Source organism: Piliocolobus tephrosceles, chromosome 12 (genome assembly GCF_002776525.5).
Source record: "Piliocolobus tephrosceles isolate RC106 chromosome 12, ASM277652v3, whole genome shotgun sequence".
Lineage (NCBI taxonomy): Eukaryota > Metazoa > Chordata > Mammalia > Primates > Cercopithecidae > Piliocolobus > Piliocolobus tephrosceles.
Window position 1 is genome coordinate 61,604,603 of NC_045445.1, and position 22,895 is coordinate 61,627,497.

Consider the following 22,895-nt stretch of genomic DNA (forward strand, 5'->3'; position numbering starts at 1 on the left):
TTTTTTTGGTTTTTTTATTTTTTTACCTAAATGCGCTCAGTGGCTATGGATAATACATTCTGCAAGGGTAATCTACAGCTGGAAACTGGAACTCCAAACAGAGAAACCAAGGATAACAATGATGAGACGGAGAGATAAATATAACCAGGAAGGAATTTTATCAAGTGGATAAAATGGAGAGGGACTGAGTAATTGGAGAACCTACTGAATGGAAAGCTCAAGCTAACCAGACAGGATGATATAAAGCAGTTAATAAACTTGTGATCTTAAAAAGGGAGGGCTATGTTCAAAATTATGGAGACATTGAAATCACATGAATATAAGATCCAGGGAATGTACATATGTACATGTAAGAATCACAGAATTGAGAAATGTAGTATACAAAGATGTAAAACAAACCTGATATTCACCTGTGGTGATGGCTACATTAACAGTTGTAACACTGAATGCCAGGTTGTATTTTTAGTAGAGACGAGGTTGGCCAGACTGGTCTTATCGGCCACTGCACCTGGCCAGTAAGTATAAGTCTTGAACAAGCATGAAACTAGATGAAACTAGCATAGATGGGGAATCCCAAAAGATCAAAGTGTCCTTTACATTATCTGACATTTTTTGCCACTGACCAAATTTTCAGTCATTACCATTGAGTTAAATAAATAATATATTCCGCTGGGCGTGGTGGCTCAAGCCTGTAATCCTAGCACTTTGGGAGGCCGAGACGGGCGGATCACAAGGTCAGAAGATCGAGACCATCCTGGCTAACCCGGTGAAACCCCATCTCTACTAAAAAATACAAAAAACTAGCCGGGCGAGGTGGCGAGCGCCTATAGTCCCAGCTACTCGGGAGGCTGAGGCAGGAGAATGGCGTGAACCCAAAAGGTGGAGCTTACAGTGAGCTGAGATCCTGCCACTGCACTCCAGTTTGGGTGACAGAGCGAGACTCTGTCTCAAAAAAAAAAAAAAAAATTAATTAAAAAAATAAAATAAAATAAATAATCTATTCCAAAGCAAGAAGCTGTTAAGACCCTACAAAAGGCCTCACAGTGTACCTGAAGTACAATGTCCCTAGAAGCGTGTATCTATAGAACATACGTAGGATAAAGGGAAATTAGTTTCCTTAGGTGATAATGCTAAATTAGAGCTCTTAGTGTGATTTATTTTTTCATAATACTAATGACACCCAGGCTGGTCAACATGGTAAAACCCCGTCTCTACTAAAAAATACAAAAAAATAGTTGGGCATGATGGCACATATCTGTAATCCCAGCTACTCGGGAGGCTGAGACAGGAGAATTGCTTGAACCAGAGAGGCAGAGGTTGCAGGGAGCTGAAATCGCACCACTCTACTCCAGCTTGGTGACAGAGTGAGACTCTGTCTTAAAAAAACAAAACAACAACAACAAAAAACTAATAACACTAAACTGAATGTTTAATATGGAAAACTGGCAAAAGAAACAAAAGAAATAATATTTATAATCGTGCAGATTTAGCCTCATGCATTTGCTAGATCATAATACTCCAAATAGTAAAGTAGGAAAATAATCCTTCTCTAAAATAAGATATGAGAATGTATCTCTTCAGAAACATGCCATTAGAATTTGTTTTATTTAGATAACTGAAAAAATCTCAATGTTACTGCTATGGTTTGGATATGTCCCCCAAATTTTATGTGTTAGAAATGTAATCTCCAAATCCATACATTGATGGAAGGTGGGGCCTTTGGGGGGCATTAGAATTAGATAAAGTCATTAGGGTAGGGCCCCAATGCTGGGATTAGTAGCTTTATAAGTACCAGAGACACCTAAGCTGATACACACACGCTTGCCTTCACACCATGTGATGCCTTCCACCATGTTATGATGCAACAAGAAGGTCCTCAGCAGATGCTGGTACCTAGATATTGGACTTCCCAGCCTCCAGAACTGTAAGAAATACATTTCTTGTTTTATAAATTACACAGTCTGTGGTATTCTGTGATAGCAACAGAAAATGAGCTAAGATAGTGCCATTCTGCATTCAAAATTCTAAATTATACTTTTAGGAGAGTTTCTGAAGCAGGAACCTCCAAACACGTCCGTACTATTGCACAAAACAGCAGACGAAGAAATACCTTGGAGACACCAGCAAAATGGGTATTTTAATATATGTTGGATCAAACATTTTCATTGGCCCCCTCATCGTCATGTAGCCTTGGAGCAAATGACTACACAAATGCCAGTAATCTGGCCCATGACAGAGAATGGCCAGAATTGCTTTTACTTGCTTTGTCACTATAGCTACTCTTTCTGTTATCCATTATGCGAGCCTAAAAGAATCCGCTTTTTAATTTACCTCAGGCAGATATAAAGAAATCAGAAATATACTCCTTGGAGAATCTCAGTCAGTTCTGTTTCTGCCATATTCAGTTTAGCACTTTGGTGAACATTCTCTTTAACAAGACTGGCCATTTGTGAAAACCCTAAGGGCAATTTAGTCTCAGGCTAAGCCAAACTGGGAAGGGATCTTGAAAAAAATGTCTACATGGAAATGTTCAGGTTAATGTTAAATAAGGGAAAGCTGGTAGGTTGAATAAAAAGACCAGTTTGTATTCATGCAAGGAAATTTTAAAAACTATTAACAAGGTTCGAAAAATTATAATTCTTTTTTTAGTTGAAAACAAGTAGGCCAGGCTCGGTGCCTCATGCCTGTAATCGCAGCACTTTGGGAGGCCGAGGTGGGCAGATCACTTGAGGTCAGGAGTTCGAGACCAGCTTGGCCAACATGGTGAAACCTCGTCCCTATTAAAAATACAAAAACTAGGCAGGCGTGGTGGCAGGCGCCTGTAATCCCAGTTACTCGGGAGGCTGAGACAGGAGAATCGCTTGAACCTGGGAGGTAGAGGTTGCAGTGAGCCGAGATCGTGCCACTGCACTCCAGCCTGGGGTCAAGAGCAAGACTTCGTCTCAAAAAAAAAAAAAAAAAAAAAGAAAATAAGTACTGCTTACACTATTCAATCACAGGTGGCCATGTGTTGAAATCTGTTTTTCCTCCTAATTAGTAATTAGCCACATGGATACCAACTGGTTAAAGAATGAATGAACTATGGCATGTGGCATTCGCTTTTTTTCTGCTGTAATTACCACTAGCTTATCTATGAAATATAACATAATCTTTTAAGAGGGGGTAGAAAAAGTGTCTATCTTTGTAACTTAAACCTCTGATTTGAAATCCAAATATAGGTCCTATTTGGTGAGTACTTTGAAGTCATTTACACTTAAATCTAGAGAAATCTTTGAGAAATTATCTTCTTCTTTGATGTTTTAGACTCTAAAAGATAAAGAATTCATCTAAATACTTCATTCTTAGCTAAGATAATGTGTTGCCTTAGTTTTTTACAAATGCAAGAACCTTATACTTTCCCATACTCGGAATTAAACTGAACATAAAAGCTATATTTTATAATTCATAAAAAGACTAAAAAGGTGAAGTTCAGGAGTTCAAGAAATTAATTTAACTTTTTATAGAAACATTTGCAATAAATCCCAAGTTAATGAATATTCTGACACTTAATATATTTAAAGTTTATAGCTTCTTGAATTTAATATCCAAAATACCCTTCAAAAGGTATACATCAATGCAATGAACCAAAAATAAAGGACACCAGAGTACAGACCTAATCTCCATAGTATATATTAACCGTATTATATTAGGTAATGTATGGAATGTATATAGACTAGTAAAAATGAGTTAATGATGAGTCTGCAGCATTATTGTAGTTGAGGGAAATAACTTTTTAAAAATTACTATTCCAGAAACATCTTTAGCGCCTTTTTAATGTTAAATATATTAAATGTTACTACTAAAACACAATAAAAACACTATTTTAAAATAAAGGGATTATTTATTTTACGATTCCAAGTTGTTATCTTTTTAAAGAGAGAATTTCTGGAGACAGATTGCCTGAGTTCAAACCCTGGTTTTTCTACTTGTGAGCTCTGTAACCTTAGGCAAGCCACTTAAGCTCAATGTATCACCATTCCTCATTTGTAAAATAGCCTATAGGATTATTGTGAAGATTAACTATATATATATGTGTGTGTATACACATTCCTATATATATGTATGCATTCCTATATACATACACACACATATGTATATGTATACACACATGCACAAACATAGAGTCCTTGGAACAGAGTAAGCAGATTCGTAGGTTATTTTTTTTATTATGCTTACTTTATTATAAAAAAAGCCACTGAAAAAAATAATAAACTTTCACAGTTGCCCATTTTTAACCCTCTGCTTTGTTTTTACCCAAATTTTGTCAGGTTTTTCGCTTTCCCACATGCCCCTGAGCTTGGCTTGACACCAAACCTGAGCAACCACTAAAAAAAGTGGAATATGTCCCAACCATTAGCTTCTCAGGAAATCAGATAACAACAGACACTTTTGAGCCCACTCTTTTGTTGGTCCAGCTTCCTCTTTAAAGATTCTGCTTATTGGCCGGGTGCGATGGTTCACACACGTAATCCCAGCACTTTGGGAGGTGGGGTGGGAGGAATAGTTGAGCCCGGGAGTTCAAAGTTGCAGTGAGCTGTGATCCATCGTGCCATTGCACTCCAGCCTGAGCAACAGAGCGAGACCCCATGCCCTACCTCCAAAAAAGATTCTGCTTATCTCTGCTTGCTTGCCCTTCTTGACCTTATAAAGAAAAGCCTTTTCTATTGAATTTTGAGATCCTTGCAGATTTTTAAAGTCATAACCTTCTCCCTATTGTAGTATTCTTTCTTCTGAACAAAGTCTCTCTCTATGTCTGTCCAGATTTGTTTTATTTGACCAAAAAAAAAAAAAAAAAAATTGTCCTTCACTAAGAACCTCTTTTTCCATTGGTCCTTATATTGATTATTTACATATTGAAGTGTTTTATGTTGAAATGTCATGACTTAGGAGTTTCTTGACCTGGAACATGGGTTCATCCCAGACTTCCATATGCAGGATCCTAACTTTTAAAACAAAGACATGTCCTTATTTACATTCACTAAGCTAGAAAAATATTTCCAACATTAATCTTCTTCACAATTTCAGTGTTGAACTAACTGAGCCACAAGTTCATTTCCAAATTCACCAGAATGGTTAAGAATGTTAGAACACAAAATCCCAAAATCTGTAGACCTTCTCTCTCTTTCATTCTTTCTCGCTTTCTCTAAATATGCACATAATATAATATATATACATATTTTATACACACACATACACACACACATATAATCACACCGTACATAGTAGCAGCCAGTGACATTTTACTACCCTTGCTTCCCTCCTTTTAATTGGAGATCTTGTCTATGAACTTTTGTCTTCTGGGAGGAGCTGACTTTCAAAACTTCATCACTCCAAGGCCACACTGATACTCAGTGTGATTCAGATAGGCATTTGAAAGCACTCCGAAAGATATATTGATTTACAACTCTCTGATGCTGTTAGTTTAGTTTATCTCCCAAACATTAATGAAAATCCCTTTTGGCATTGTATTCAAACTCCATTTTCCATTAATTCTCACACTTGATAAAGACATCCAAGGTGAACAGATTACTTTCCGGCATAGCTTAGACCATTCTCTGGCAAGTGCTTTTTCAAACATAAAGTTTAGTCTCTTAAGCTAGAATAAGATAATTTATCTTTAAAATTTATATATATATATATATAACCTAGCAGCAGCAAAGATAAGATTCTGGTGCCTAATATGGATAGCATTTAAGGCTTACTGAATTTAATATCCAAAATGTCTTCCATCAGAAATTTAAGATAAATACATTTATTTAAACCTTAAAACATAGTAAGAAACTAAGGCATAAATGCTAGGAAAGAAATGTTAATAAGCAACTGGAAAACTTTATTTTTAGTGGTAGTGCAGTTTAACTAGTGAAGTTATTTAACAATATGTATGAGATAGTTTATTTGTTTAACAATAGAAACACAAATTTTTCTAGAAGACTGAACTGTTCATATACATTAGCTTGGTGCAAATGTAAGTATGATTTTTACGGTAACTTTTAATGGCAAAAACCACAATTACTTTTGCGCCAGCCTATACTTGAGCAGAACTTAAAATTTTCACATTGAAGGATGACATTCCAAAGTCCAGTTTCTCTGAGATCATCATTTTGCTGATTAACCATGTTTAGTTATATAATTCTTCTCTGTGACCCTATCAAATATCATGATTTGTATTCACTAACTTTCTGCTGTCACTGCTAAAATGTGAATTAACACTAAAATGGTTCCTTTTTTATTGCTAGCATTTATCATAAAACAACTGCATTATCAGAACATTCACAAAGTGATGCTGTCAACAGTATGTTGTTTTGGCTTCGTGGGAAAAGAAAGTATTGGGGGAAAATAAAATAAAATGAGATTCAAAATTGTTTCCAGAACTGTGTGATACAAAATGTGAAAACAGCTCAGCTTGACTCTTTTAAAGCAGAACCATAACATATGTTATCCTAAGTACTTACAGTTTTAACTCCATGGACTAACTACTGTAGCTTCACATAGTATAAACACAACATTTCAAAATCAATTTTCTTTGAAATTTGCAGTCTTACCTTTCCTGCCACTTTCCCTTCGGATTTCCGCTGATTTAGGATAAAATGGAGGCAAGGGAAGCAAAGGAAAATAAAACAAAACAAAAACAAAAATTAGCTCAAATTTGGTTACTGCAAATACATTTTTTTTTTTTTTTTTTTAAAAAAAGCATGTCAACATTCCCAGTGCAATAGTACACAGTTTTGTTTTTCTGCTGAAACTACTTTCATCTCCTACATTCTTCAGTGTTTTCAGTAAAGGGATGTAACAACATTGTACATTTTGTGCAAAAACATGAAGAGTCACATACAAATTTCAATTGGCATAAAAAATATATGCTTAGCTGACTTATGCGTTAACCAAGAAAAGACACCCTTCCAATTAGATATTCTTTTATGATGTCACTTATTTTCTATCCATTTTTAATGAATGCGTCTTTATTTCAAACATAAACACATTTTTAAATTGAAACAAGAAAAGCTAGGCTCATTGAAAATTCATGATTTGGGGGTAAACATAAGAAATGTTTATACAGCATTGGGATACTATTGCTGAATTTTAAATCAATAGTTTCTGTTGTTCATAGGGGCATCTTAAATCAACTCTGTTCAACTAAATCCTTTTTAATACCATCATGGAAGTCATTCTTTTCATTTTATTTAAGACTTTTTTTCTCCCTCAACAACTTTCAGGAGACAGGTTAAGTTACTTTTTAAGATACCAGAAACATATAGACCGTTAGTCGTTTTGGATTCGTTCTCCTTTGCAGAGGATTAAATTACTGAATTAAAAGTGAATCAAATGTCAACATGTCTAGCTAATGATACTCCCAAAAGTCTGTTCTCCACAATCTTTATCTTAATTCCCCGTTCTTTTTACAGTTATGCAAAAGTTCCTTATAGAGTCTTCTTGAATACAAAGAATCACAGAAAGTTGTCAAGAAGGTAGGCTTGAATCTGAAATAAGGGTAAATACTAAGAGAAATGGAGTCAACATAGTAAGAGGATGCATGCTTTCTATATATATTTATTTTTTTGAATCCAGCGGCTTACTCCCAGACCAAGAAAGTATATTTTTTTCTGTCATTTTAATGTAACTTGAGTTTACAAAATTGAAATTGAGGTAAGCATTCAGATATAGGCACAAATCTATTATCCAAGAAAATAAAGTATGCTTCTTGTCCTTCCACTTCGAGTGCTTATTTTTAGCCCAAGATTTTCTTATTATCTCTCTGCATCGATCAAATTCAACCAACAATGGCTGAATGATAGAATTTAATTTTCTGTGAAGGCATAGCCTGAGGATAATGCCTTGAGTAATCTCTTCCAAGAAAGTGTCCTTGGATTTTTCTGTTTTTAAATAATCACTACTTATATCTCTCTTTATTGTGAATTATATACTTAAATAATAGATAAAAGTATTTAACTTTCCGAAAGAAATAATCTCAAGGACTATAACATCACCAAAACTTTAACCATATCTAAGAATATAACATCAAAAAAATTAACCTTCTGTTTTATAGAAACACAAAGGATCTTTTTGTTAGTTTCATTATTAATTACTTTCACAATCACAATAGATTAATGTTCGATGCTTCACCATTTATCACAAAGCAATCCAAAAGCATTAAAATTTTTAGTGAGCAAAGTGAAAATCTAAAAATGTGAAACACATCTATCTTGGTAAATTATTTCATGAATTATTGAAAAATTAATGACTTAACCAACATTTAAGCTAATGAAGAAATTGGGGTGAGCATTTCCTTTCCTTCTCATTTTACTGAAAAAGAACAACTCCAGAATGTGTTTATTTCCCTAAATTGTATATTTTCATTAAGAGAATTGCTTATGCTGTGCTACTTTTGCCCTTGTTTGAGAATTTCTATTGAGAAAAGCCTAAAATAGATAATGTGGGAAATATTAACACAATAATCTTTGCATTTATCCACACCACACAGACACAACACAATCTGTCAAATGAGTAGCTTCTAGTGCATGCCTACTAAACAAGCATTAGAATGAACAGAAAGTACAGAAATATATTGGCAAGCAGGCAAGTAGCTTGGTAAATTGATACCCAATTTGATTATAGAAACACTAAAAAAAAAAAAAAAAAAAAAAAAAATCAATGCTGCAAGGGGAAAAAAACATGATGAAAAGCAACTCCTGTTTTAATAGAGAGATGGATTTTTATACTCTTATTTATAAACTGGCCCCGAACAGGCAACATTAAATTAACAAAATAATTGTCCAAATTAAATTATATATAGTGAGGAGTGGGATAAAAGTTAATGCATCTGAATGTCTAGTGGCTCAGTTTTTGTGCAATATACATTAGTCATGGAGTGTCATATGTTCTTATTAACCTCCTAGTGTGAATAAATTCTAACACTTACTACCAATAGGTGAATATTTCCCTTACTGCATCTAAATTTCTAGATTGACAGAGCTATTGTATGCAACTAATGTAAAAGAGGGACAGAATGTAGTGTCCAAAATAAGTAATGAGAGAGTGGAGGCAGAGCAAGATGGTAAAATAGAAAGTTCCACTGATAGTTGCCCCAACAAGGAAAACAATTTAACAACTGTCTACTCAGAAAAAACACCTTCATAAGAACCAAAAATCAGGTGAGCCCTCATAATACCTAATTTTAACCATGTATTCCTGAAAGAGGCACTGGAGCAATAGAAAAAAAAAAAAAAACAGTCCTGAATCGCTGACTCCACCATTCCCCAACCCCAGGCAGAGGAGGCATGATGCAGAGAGCATCTCTGGGTGCTGGAGGAGGGAGAACACGGCAATTGTGAGGCACCAAACTCAGTGCTGTTTTGTTTAAACAGAAAGGAAAACCAGAAAAAACTCAGTTGACACCCTCCCACGGAGGGAGCATTTAAACCAGCCCTAGCCAGAGGGGAATCACCAATCCTAGTGGCACAAACTTGACTTCCTGCAAACATCGCCACCTATGGCTACAGCACTCTGTGTCTTCAAGTAAACTTGAAAGGCAGTCTAAGCCATAAGAATTGCAACTCTTTGGTGAGTCCTAGTGCTGAATTAGGCCTAGAGACAGTGGGCCGAGGGGCACACAACCTACTGAGACACTAGCTGGGGAGGATAAAGGAGAGCTGGCATCCCTGATCCCCTAACCCCCGGCTGCACAGCTCATGGCTCCACAAGAGACCACTTCCACTTGAGGAGAGGAGACAGAAGAATGGGGAGGACTTTGTCTTGCATCTTGGAAACTAGTTCAGACAGAGGAAGACATGCAACTGTCACAGCTGTGGGGCACCCGCTCCAGGGCCTAACTCCCCAGCAATATTTCTAGACACACCTTGGGAAATAAGAGTATCCGCTGCCTTGAAGGAAAGGACCCAATCCCGGCAGCATTTATCACCTGCTAACTGAAGAGCCCTTGGGCCCTGAATAACCAGCATTGATACCCAGGTACTACATCAAGGGCCTTGGGTGAGATACTGACACTTGCTGGCTTCTAGTGAGACTCAGAGCATTACCAGCTGTGACAGATAAAGGGTGATATGGTTTGGATCTGTGTCTTCACCAAAATCTCATGATGAATTGTAATCACCATTGTTGGAGGTGGGCCCTGATGGGAAGTGATTGGATCATGGAAGTGGTGTTCTTGCGAATGGTTTAGCACCATCCCCTCACTGCAGTTCTCATGATAGTGAGTGAGTTATCATAAGATATGGTTGTTTTAAAAGTGTGTAGCAACTTCTCTCTCTTGGTTCTTCTCCAGCCATGGGAAGTGCTGCTACATCTTTGCCATCCACCATGATTGTAAGTTTCCTGAGGCTTCCTGAGAAGCAGTAGCCACTAAGCTTCCTATACAGCCTTCATAACTGTGAGTCAATTAAGTCTTTTTTCTTTATAAATTATCCAGTCTCCAATATTTATTTATAGCAATGCAAGAATGGATTCATGCAAAAAATTGGTACGAGGAGTGGGACATTGTTACAAAGATATCTGAAAATGTTGAAGCAGCTTTGGAATTCGGTAACAGGCAGAGGTTAGAAGAGTGTGGAGGGCTCAGAAGAAGAAAGGAAGATGAGGGAAAATTTAGAAATTCCTAGAGACTTGTTAAATTGTTGTGACCAAATTACTGATGGTGATATGGACACAGATAGCCAAACTGATGAGGACTCAGAGATGAGGAGCTTATTGGGATCTGGAGCAAAGGTTACCTTTATTATGCACTAGCAAAGAACCTGGCAGCAAATTTATTATTATTATTATTTGAGTTGGAGTCTCACTCTGTTGCCCAGGCTGGAGTGCAGTGGTGCGATTTGCACTCACTGCAAACTCCGCCTCCCAGGTTCACACCATTCTCCTGCCTCAGCCTCCTGAGTGGCTGGGACTACAGGCGCCCGCCACCACGCCCAGCTAATTTTTTGTATTTTTTTAGTAGAGATGGGGTTTCACTGTGTTAGCCAGGATGGTCTTGATCTCCTGACCTCGTGATCCGCCCGTCTCAGCCTCCCAAAGTGCTGGGATTACAGGCTTGAGCCATCGCACCTGGCCCATTTTCTAAATGTCATGGTCAAAATGAAAATATTTATCACTGTGAACACGTAGAAAATCCTCAATACATATTTGTCTAATGAACAGATGAAACTAGAGAAGAAAGCTTTTCATATACACGTGCACATGCATGTGTGCGTACGTGTGTGTGTGTGTAACATGACAAACTAGAAGCTTGTGAAGTCATGTTGTTAATGCTACTCCATGTGGAATACCTTCTTCCAATCTGTACTTGAAAATTAAATACATAGGTCCTATGATTGAGGAAAAATATTACAACTTTAAGCCAATTTAATTTTTACTTCTTTTAAATAAATATAATTATCATGACCCAGTTTACTTTGTTTTGGTAGACATTATATTTCAGAACTCTATTCAGTTATCAACTTAGAGTGCTGGTGGTTTTAAAGAAAAGACACTAGTAAATGTAATAAAAATAACAATAAACCTAAATTTTATTCTCAATATTTGCTTATTGACTATTTTCTTTCTAAAATGTAAATGACCTCTTTAACAAATTTACCAGAATACACCTAGGTATTTCTATTGTCTTATTATTTTCTTGTTAAATTTGAGGCTAGCATAAAAATTGTGTAGTATCTTTATAACAATAAAGATAACATGACATTCAATATCAGAAAATTCAATTTTTAGTCCTGGTTCCACACCCAAGTAGCTGTGTAATCTTATTAAAACAAACTTTAGGAGGCACTACATCCATGGCATTAACTACCCTTATTGATGATAATGATGATAATAATGATGGTGACAATTACAGTAGCATTGATAATACAGTCATCACTGCCATTGCCATCATCGCCTTGTATTTATAGATTATTAAGCATTTAAGTAAATGCTTTACGAGTAACATCTCATTTAATTCTTACATTGACCCTATGATGTGGGCAAATTATTATTCTCATTTTACAAGTAGGAAAAAGATGGATCAAAGAGGTTAAGAAACTTACCCAGTTGCTTTACTTACAAGGGACAGAGCTGAGGTTTAAAACCAAATTTACTCAATTCTAAAGTTTATATTCTTAAAAATTTAAGAATCTAAGCTCCATAGCAGAAGGATTTTTTTTTTTTACTTTTGGATTTTGGAATACTGCTATATCCTCAATGCCTATCAAAGTACCTGGCACAAAGTATACCTGGAATAAATATTTATAGGCTTAATAAAAGAATAAGCTATACTCCTCTATGCTTTAATTATATAATTATACATAATTGGAGCCAGTGTATAATAATTAATTATGAATCTTAGTTACAAGCATAAATTCTGGAACCGTATTACCTAGGTTCAACTCCTAGCTCTACCACTTTACTTGTGTTACCCTTTTGCATTAGTTCTATAATGTGTACAATAGAGAAATAAGGGTTGCTACTTCAGAATATTTGTCAAGTGCATTAAGTAAATTAATTAACTCAAACAGTAGCTGCCATTTGTAAGAGTTATATATGTGCTAGCTACTATTAATGGTAATTTATTTTAACACCTTTACTGATACACAATTCACATGCCATACAATTCACCTACTTAAAGGGTCAATTCAAAGTGTTTTTACTATATTCACAGATATCTGTAACCATCACCGTGGTCAATTTTTGGAACATTCTCATCACCTCAAAAAGAAACACCATATCTTTGATCTATCACCCCTTATATTCCCATTTCTCAACTCCCAAATTTAAACAATTACTATTTCCATCTCTATAAATTTCCCTGTTCTGCACATATGAATGGAGTCCTATAATAGGTAGTTTTTTGTGACTAGATTATTTCATTTAGCATAATAGCCTCAAGATTTATCCATATTGTAGCATATTTCAGTAATTCATTCCTTTTCTATGGCTAAATATTATTCATATTTTTATACACATATATATGTGTATGTATATTTTTATTTTAACACATAATTTTGTTTAAACATTCATCAGTTGATGGACATTTGACTTGTTTGCACATTTAGCCATTATGAATAATGCTGCTATAAATATTCATCTCAAGTTTCTGAATGGACGTATCTTTTCATTTCTTTTGTTTATGTACCTTGAAGTGGAATTGCTCGGTCATATGATAACTCTGTGTTTAATTGTTCGAGTGACTGCCAGACTGTTTTCCAAAGCAATTGTACTGTTTCATATTCCCTCCAATGGTATATGAGTTTTCCAATTTCTCTGTATCCTCACCAACAAAGTAATTTATTTTTAACTCATTAACTTTAAACTTCAAAAGTAGCTATTCCTATCCAAGTATTTTTAAAGAATATATGCAGTTATCCAAAATTGGTTTAATTATATTAATACAATTATGTAGCATAACTATTCTACTCTATGAAGTGACACTTGTCAAAAAAGTGCCAAACTCATTCTTTCAAAGGGTTGAAAAATTACTCATTACCTAATATGAATTTACCCATCATTTGAAATACACATTTTAAATAGGGAAATTCCCTCTGTAAAAGTGAATGACAATTTTAAAAAGATTATCAAATTATTATTTATTAAAATCCCAACAACTGTATATCACTGTTAAAGTCTGAAAAACAGACAATTGGAAGAAGGGACACAATATCATGGGACAATGATATTGCAGTTACTGGACAAGGACTAAAGAAATTAAGAGTATTTGATTAAGTCTACTTGAAATTATTTTTTATGAATACTGCATCTTTGAATTGGAACATGCAGATTATATAAAGTACTATAACGAAAGCCAATTTAAAGGGGATGAAAACCAATGCTATTCTCAAAATGGATCCTAGGGTCCATCTAACAAAGCTTAACAGAAACAAAATATTTTCAAAATGATGTAGAAACAGAATATTATGAATACTGCCAAATTCCCAGCTTCTTAGCAGGAGACACAGATGAATTAGAGTACAATTGCACCTTATTCTCACATAATTGTTTTGGCTTATTCAAAACCCTACTCTGGCTCCGAAACATTCTTTACTATGTTAGTAACAAAAGCAATGTGACAGGCACATCTGCTTTCTGAAAATATTGCATGTCAGTTGAAACAATGTTTTATTTTTAATAGTTTGAATTTTGCATAAAGATACCTTTATTTGCTGCTAAAGATCTATGCAAATGGCTCCAACATCACTTTAAATTACAGATCATCTTAACGTGTCACTCTCGTGGTATGTGAAAATCTGACTGGGAATGTGTATTGTGTCTATTAAAGCTTGTAGATGCTTGCACAATGAACATAAAAGCAATAAAGTGATTATGAGAATAAACAACAGAATACAAATGATCTTTCTTATGTACTAGAAGGAAAGCATTTTTTAAAAATGTAATAGCTTCAAGACTGTTTAATTCTGTGAATATCTGGTTTTCATATTAGATGATAGTATGACAAACTCTACATATATATATACACATATATACACACATACACACACACAGACACACATATATATATACACACACATATATGATAAGAAAAAAAGATTAAAAGCTTGCCTTTATATCAAACTCCATGATAGACAAAAGGGTATTTAAAAGTAGAATTACTGGCCGGGTGTGGTGGCTCACGCCTGTAATCCCAGCACATTGGGAGGCCGAGGTTGGTGGATCACCTAAGGTCAGGAGTTTGAGACAGGCCTGGCCAACGTGGTGAAATCCTGTCTCTACTAAAAATACAAAAAAATTATCCAGGCGTGGTGATAGGTGCCTATAATCCCAGCTACTCAGGAGGCAGAGGCAGATAATTGCTTGAACCCAGGAGGCAGAGGTTGCAGTGAGCCAAGATCGTGCCACTGCACTCCAGCCTGGGCGAGTGATACTGTGTCTCAAAAAAATAAAATAAAATAAAATAACTAAAACTTATTCCTTCAATCTATGTTTGATAGCACAGTAGAGTAACTATAGTTAACAATAATTTATTAAACATTTCAAAATATCTAGAAGATTTGGAATGTTCCCAACAAAAAGAAATGGCAACTGTTTGAGGTGATGGATATCCTAACTACCCTAATTTGATCATTACACATTGCATGCATGTATCAAAATATCACATGTACCCAATAAGTATGTACACTTATGATTTGTCCAGATTAAAGGAAAAAATAAAATTATATTACTATTTCATTAGTATGTGTCTTAAGTGAAAGTAAAATGCTATTATAGTAATTTTAATTAAAGACTGGTTATATATATAACTAACTTTCTGATACTGACTTGAACCTAGAATGTGGCTTTGTTCCTTTTGATTTATCCCTAAAGATTTAGTTTCAAGGTAATATTTCCTAGCTTATCACATATTGAGAAGTTATTACAATTGTCTGATACCTGATACCATCTCTTGTTTATTTCCTAGATAGGAAAAATATTGTCTTCTGGAATTACCATATACTTTCCCTGAGTTCTTAGTTGATGCTACTATATTCTCCCTGTTTCAAACTCCTCCAGCAATTCCATGCTGAACTTCCACTTTCTGTACATTTTCTGGGGAATTGTCAACTTTATCTCAAATCACCTAAGAAAAGTGAAGTTCAAGATAAAGCCATTCATTTTTTTCCAGTTGAATTCATTATTTTGATATTTGTCAGGTGTCACTAAACTGTTGTCAGGTTTCTCTAAACCTGTCTCAATACTATAAACTCAAATAGCGCACAATAGTTACAGAGGGTGAAATAGTGCCCTCCAAAAACTCATGTCCACTCACAACTCAAAGTGTGGCCTTATTTGGAAATAAGGTCTTTGCAGATGTAATTAGCTAAAACTCTAGAGGTAAAATCATCCTGGATTTAGGAATCCCTAGATCCAATGACTGATGTCCTTATAAGAAAAAGACAGACACCGACACACGAAGAGAAGAAGGCCATGTGAAAATGGAGGCAGAGACTGGAGTGGTGCAATTACTAGCCAAGGATGGCCAATGAAACCAGAAGCTGGAAAAGACACAGAAGAATTCTTAACTAGAGTTTTCAGAGGGAGCACAGCTCTGAGGACACCTGATTTCAGACTTCTGGCCTGCAGAACTATGAAAGAATAATTTTCTATTGTTTTAAGCCACCAAACTTTGTGGTAATGTGCTATGGCAGTCCTAGAAAACAATACAAATAACCAAAGAGACATGCTTCCACCTCAGGAAAAGAGTCAGAAAATGGGTTGTTCCATCAGTTAACTAATTTATTCATTTTTAATGTCTTGAAAGATTGTTGACCACAAATCACTTCATTTTGCGTCATATGTAAGTTTCTGGAGAATTGAGATGAATAAGTAAGCATGATACATGGAAGAAGTAGCAGGCTTTAAATAGCCAAATACAGGTTACAGTCCCAGATTACTCTTCATTAGTAAAGCATTTTGCAAAAGCCTATTTGGTACTATGTACAAGTTGTTTAAGTCATAGAAAATGAATGCAATAAAGGTTTTGTCCTAGAGGAACTCAGAGTTTAATCGACTCATAGTTTAGAAGCTGAAATAGATAATTACAAGATAACATTCTAAGTGTTATTATGGGCAGATAAATAAAATGCTGGCAGTACTCTAAAAGATCAAAGAGCTGTGTGACACAAAGCAAGTCCTTGAATCTCAGATTATTAATCTGTAAAATAGGGATAACAACAACATACACCTTCTATCTTTAGAGGTCATTTTGAAGGTCATATAAAATCCTCTTTCTCTCTATTCCTCCTTTCTTTCTTCTTATACTTCAACCATTTTTGGCATCTACTATTTTTAAGTGTCCTCTGAAGCAGACATTCTGTTAGGTATTTAATAAATATTATCTGAACTTATTTTTAAATATTTTATCATAGTAAATATCCTACTTTTGCAGTTTTGAAAATGAGAAACAGAGATTTCTACTATTTGCCAAAATCACATTGACTATAAGTAAGTATGTAAAAATCTTTTCAGACCGGGCATGGCGACTTACACCTGTAATCCCAGCACTTTGGGAGGCTGAGGCGGGTGGATCACCTGAGGTCAGGAGTTCAAGACCAGCCTGGTCAATATGGCGAAACTCCGTCTCTACTAAAAATACAAAAATTAGCCAGGCATGGATCCGGGCACTGTAATCCCAGCTACTGGGGACACTGAGGCAGGAGAATCGTTTGAACCCGGGAGGTGGAGGTGGCACTGGGCCGAGATTGTGTCACTGCACTCCAACCTGGGCAACAGAGTGAGACTCTGTCTCAGAACAACAACAACAACAACAAAGTAAAAAAAAAAAAAATCTTTCCACCACAACTTGTTGTTATATAACTTAGATATAAATATGTACAAAATAAATATTATACTACTGGGAGTTCATGTCCAATATGCCCCAATACCTATGAATAAGTAAGTTAGATGATGAAAACGATGGAAAATATGAATGAATAATTATGAGTAGATGAATATTAGGTAACCTCTATGGTACGTCGTTTCCTAATTAAATGATTATCTATGCTACCGGAAGAACATTCTGATATGTTTCTACATTGTAGGCACTTGAATTAATTTTAGTGTTATGCAATTACATTTGTATTTACCTCATGAAGTTCCCTAAGTTAATTTCCCCCCAAAATTTACAATTAGCTTTATACTGTTAGGATATTCAGTATTTTTAAATATGCAAGTAACATGGCCAGTCCCTAACATGGATCCATTAATCAGTTTTAGTATTAATCAGTTTATTTTTATAATGTAGTTAAACTATTAAATTGTACAACTGACAAATATTTCAGTTCAACCATTTTAGGTCTCTACTCACTTTCTACATGGTTAATTAAGGTGCATCATATGTAAGGAGACCATCCTTCGTGTGGATAAAAGGCCAAGGTTTAACAATCTATCCCCACTTCATGTAGGAAGGACTGCCCAATGTGTCAAAGCTGGGAAATCTACAGCTTAGGATACATTTTTGTCTCCTACACCATTTCTAATCCATTCATTCATTCACCAGGCTAGTTACTCATTCATTTATTCATTCACCAGGCTAGCTTTTAAGTATGCAGAGATTGCCAGAATAGACATAGTCATCTTTGTCCTCACAGAGATTAGAGTCTCCTTAAGGGAATAGAGACAAGAGTATAGTGATGTCAAAATAGTTTGGCAACTTTTTCTTCATTAATAGAGGTATCATTGTATAATTTTGTCTCTCAGAATAATTTATACATATTTAGTTACAGCTTTAGCCGGGATATGCAATGAGCATTACTTCAAGGGGCAACTTAATATTTACCACAACTCAACTCCAATATATATCATGCTGCCAGATTTCCATAATACAGAAATAAAAGCACTCCTCCTGAGTGATCCACGACGTCTTGAATTATCAAAGGCTTACATTAAAACTGCATAAGATAGGGTCTGAGCTTTATTTAAAAAGGTATTTCATTCCCCTAGAAGCTCATCCGCCTCAGGCATCTTCCCAGTATTTAGCTCTTAAAGTATTTAAAATATTTTAAACTTGTACATATATACTCTTTGTGAATCTATCATATAGATCTCCTTTTTTCCCAATTTATCATCTTGAAGCTCTTATTTTCAGTTTCCAATTCAACATAAAACACTGGATGGTTCCATTGATCTTCCTGGCTGAGTTTATTCACACCAGAGCTCTGAATTCAGGATATTTTTATTTTTACTATTAATTATTTATCATTGGTACTTTTGGAAGAATGATAGAGTTGTATTTCTTTGGGAACTTTAATTATGGAATTTTCTCAATCAACAAATATTATTGAGCATCTATTGTGTGATAGGCATAGCACTTTAGATCGCAGACTCTGGAAGCCAACTGCCTCTCTCAAAACCCAATTCTACCACTTAACTCTATGACCATGGAAAAATTACTTAATTACTCCAACTACTTTGTTCTTAAGTCTATTAATCTGTAAAACACTAATGACAATAGTGAATATAAGGGTGGCTGTAAGGGCTAATTGAACTAACACAATAAAGTACTAACACATAGTCCTGTAGTAACGAATTCTGGTTATTATTATGATGATAATCATTATTTTAATTATGCACTGTGTGAAACCTTGAGAATACTATGATTCAAAAAGAAACAATCTTACAATCTACTGACCAAGTCAGCTACTAAAAATTACTTAAGGAAGATCAATTAATTGCTGATATGTATAAAAGTGCTTTGAATGGCAGTAGAAGACTGTGAGTGGGAAAACTTTTGCTTTGGGGTCCCAAGTGAATCACTAGCTTGTGAAAATTAATTACAGAAAATTGTGCAATACTCATCTAGTTTGCCTAAAGCATAAAAAATGTGTTTTAAAAAATAAAACATTTTATTCAGCTAGTGATTACTGTCCAAAAGTAAAAAAGCTAGGTTCATTAAAGGCTTTAAACATTTATAAATCTCCAGAGCCACAAGACTTAATACATGCCCCTTAAAGTTAAATCAGTAGTGAAACAGAGGTTTCTATCTTAGGCTCATGGGATCAGACTCTTGGCCCAGATTATGAACTCTTTATCATATTCATTCTAATTGTGGCTCATCTTGAAATGATTAGATCTATTGTTAGAAAGTGGCCTTGTCAGCACTAAGGATGCACTGATTAATAGATAATTCAGAATAACTTTTTTTTTTTTTTTGAGACGGAGTCTCGCTCTGTCGCCTCGCCCAGGCTGGAGTGCAGTGGCCAGATCTCAGCTCACTGCAAGCTCCGCCTCCTGGGTTTACGCCATTCTCCTGCCTCAGCCTCCCGTGTAGCTGGTACTACAGGCGCCCGCCACCTCGCCCAGATAGTTATTTAATTTTTTGTTTTTTTTTTTTTAGTAGAGACGGGGTTTCACCGTGTTAGCCAGGATGGTCTCGATCTCCTGACCTCGTGATCCACCCTTCTCGGCCTCCCAAAGTGCTGGGATTACAGGCTTGATTGAGCTACCACGCCCGGCCCAGAATAAATTCTTTGGATATATGTCTAAACTCTCAATCGAACTGTAGACCCAAATTATTAAGTGATTACAGAAATTTTAATTCCTACCCTTTATTCACATTCATCTCCCCAGGAAGTAATTATTGCAAGCAAAGAATAGATGGAAGCAAAATATTTTATAACTAGTCATCTACAGAGAGATGGAAATACTTAAAGTGGGCTATATGAACAACCCTTGATATCTTAAACCAAAACTAAAGTATATCATTAAAAATGCTCTAACAAAATCTGGTTTAATTTAGATGAAGGTCAAACTTACTGTTGGGGGTATCAAGACCTTTTTTCCCACTACTAAGGCAACTTTAGTTATTTTGGAAGTATAAAAAGCTATTCTAAAATTATATGGAAAGGCACATGACCTGGAATAGTTAAAACAATTTTGAAAAAGAATAAAATGGAAGGAATCACTTTGCCTTACATTAAGGCCTATTGAATAGCTACAATAATCAAGACAGTGAGGTGCTGACAAGGGAATAGAAACATAGATAACTGAAACAAAGTAGACCACCCAGAAATAAATTCTCACGAAAGTCTGACCAATTTTTGAAAAGGGTGCAAAAGTAATTCAATGAAGGAAGGGTATCATTTTCTATAAGTATTTCTGATGCAATTGGATATTTATAAGCAAAATAACGTACCTTGATTTAAACTTCATAGTTTCCACAAAAATTAATTTAAAATTTAATTCAAAACTTAATTCAAAATTAACTCAAATGTAAGGTGTAAAATTATAAAACGTCTACAAAAATATTTTTTAAAATTTCAGAATTTAAGGTTTGGCAAAATGTTTTTGTACTTGACACCTAAAGCAAAATGCTTACAAGGTGAAATTGCTTAATTAGATTTCATTGGAAATGAAATCTTATGATTTACAAGATTCTGTGAGAAGATTGGCAGAAAATATTTGCAATTCATACATTTGAAAAAAGGAATAATATCTACAGTACATAAAGAACTTTAAAAATTCAACAGTAAAAAAAAAAAGAGCAGTTCAGTCAGAACACGGACAAAATGATGAACTGCTATTTCAACAAAGAGAAAATCCAAATGGCAAACATGCACAAGAAAAGACGTTCAGCTGAGTTAGCTATCAGGGAAATGCAAATTTAATCCACAATGAGATATCATTATATATCTATCAGAATGCTAACTTTAAAAATAATAACAATAATAATAATACCACCAAATGCTGGAGAGGTTGCAGAGAAATGAATCATGCATACATTGCTGATGGCAATAAAGTGGTACAGACATTCTGGAAAACAATTTGGCAGTTTCAAAACTAAATATGTGACCTAGCAAGTACACAATTTATTTCAGAGAAATTAAAAGTCATATTTACACAAAATTTTGTACACTAATGTTCATAGCTTTATTCATAATCACCAAAAATTAAAAACAGCCTAGGTGACCTTCAGCAGGTGAACAGGTAGACGAATTGTGGTACATTCATACCATGGAATACTACCCAGTAATAAAAAGGAATGAACAGTTGATGCACACAACAACTTGAATGAACCTCCAGAGAATTACACTGAGTGAAAAAGCCAATCCCGAAATGTTACATACAAAGTTTCACTATGTTGCCCAGGCTGGCCTCAAACTCCTGGGCTCAAGCAATCCTTCTACCTCAGCCTCCCATATAGCTGGGACTACAGGTGTGTACCACCATGCCTGGCTTACATGCATTCTTAAAATCCCAAAATTATAAAAATTGAGAACAGATTAGTGGTTGTCAGAGGTTAGGCATAAAGAAGGGTAATGAGAAAAAGATAAGTGTGGTTATAAAAGGGCAACAGGAGAGGTCATTTTGGTGATGGAACTGTTCAGTATCCATTTTTGTTTTGTTTTGTTTTTGAGATGGAGTTTCACTCTGTTGCCCAGGCTGGAGTGCAGTGGCATGATCTCAACTCACTGCAGCCTCTGTTTCCCGGGTTCAAGGGATTCTCCTGCCTCAGCCTCCTGAGTATGTCCAGTATCTTGACTCTGGTGGTGAATACATGAACATATAAATGTGATAAAATTGTACAGAGCTGAATACACACATATACACAAATGAGTGCACGTGTGATATTATACTGTACTTTTGCAAGATCTTAGACAACAGGTAAGAAATCCAGCGGATTTCTTTTTTTTATCCTTAAAACATCATGTAAATCTAGAATTGGTTCAATAAAAATTCCAATGTAAACTACTTTGAGTTCAAAAGCAACTAACCAAGGAAAAGCAGAATTTTCAGAAGCCAACATGTTGTCATGTCTGGGGCATAATATATTGGTTGTAATCACTGTTTCTGCTGTAACAGACATCCACTGAGAGGAATGTCCACTTTTTGCAGTTTTAACAAATGATTAGCTCTTAGTAACTAGATTTTGTCTTTCATGCTCGGGGCTTTAAAGAAATGACAAGGGACAATTTTTAAAAGTGGAAAATAAAGTAATATCTAACCAAGAAACTGGAAAGGTCTCATCAGGAGAACTATTTTAGTTGGACTTCATTGCAGCATACCTTTCATGTGAGTCATTAGTGACAAGATTAGATATATTGAAAAGAATATACTGTTTTTCATAAGTCATTGCACACCATTTCTTTGTTGATGCATTCATTCAATCTCTAATTTTATTTAGCACTTTGTTTAAGAAAAGAACTTTATATGATGTGTATCTTCACATTTTTTAAAGAACTATAGTCACTTACATATGCCTTCAATAAACATCAAAGCCAGTGGGTCTTCTTTATTACTTCTTGCAAGTTGACCCTAATTTATAATAACTCTGCGCAAAATATGATGGAATTTACTTGGACCACTATTCTCATTTATATTTAAATGCATACTATTAAATCAGTGCAACTTTATCATTACTATTTTAATATCAGTCCCTGTGCATCATC

The 22,895-nt window shown here is 35.1% G+C and overlaps 1 protein-coding gene across 1 annotated transcript in view; it reads right to left on the reverse strand.

Moving 5' to 3' along the window:
* PCDH11X (protocadherin 11 X-linked) overlaps positions 1 to 22,895 on the reverse strand; it is an 808,894-nt gene that overhangs the window by 340,975 nt on the left and 445,024 nt on the right. The window contains exon 7 of the mRNA XM_023202925.2: positions 6,582 to 6,611. Coding sequence (XP_023058693.1) covers positions 6,582 to 6,611 — 30 coding nt within the window. The remainder of the gene's footprint in view (positions 1 to 6,581; positions 6,612 to 22,895) is intronic.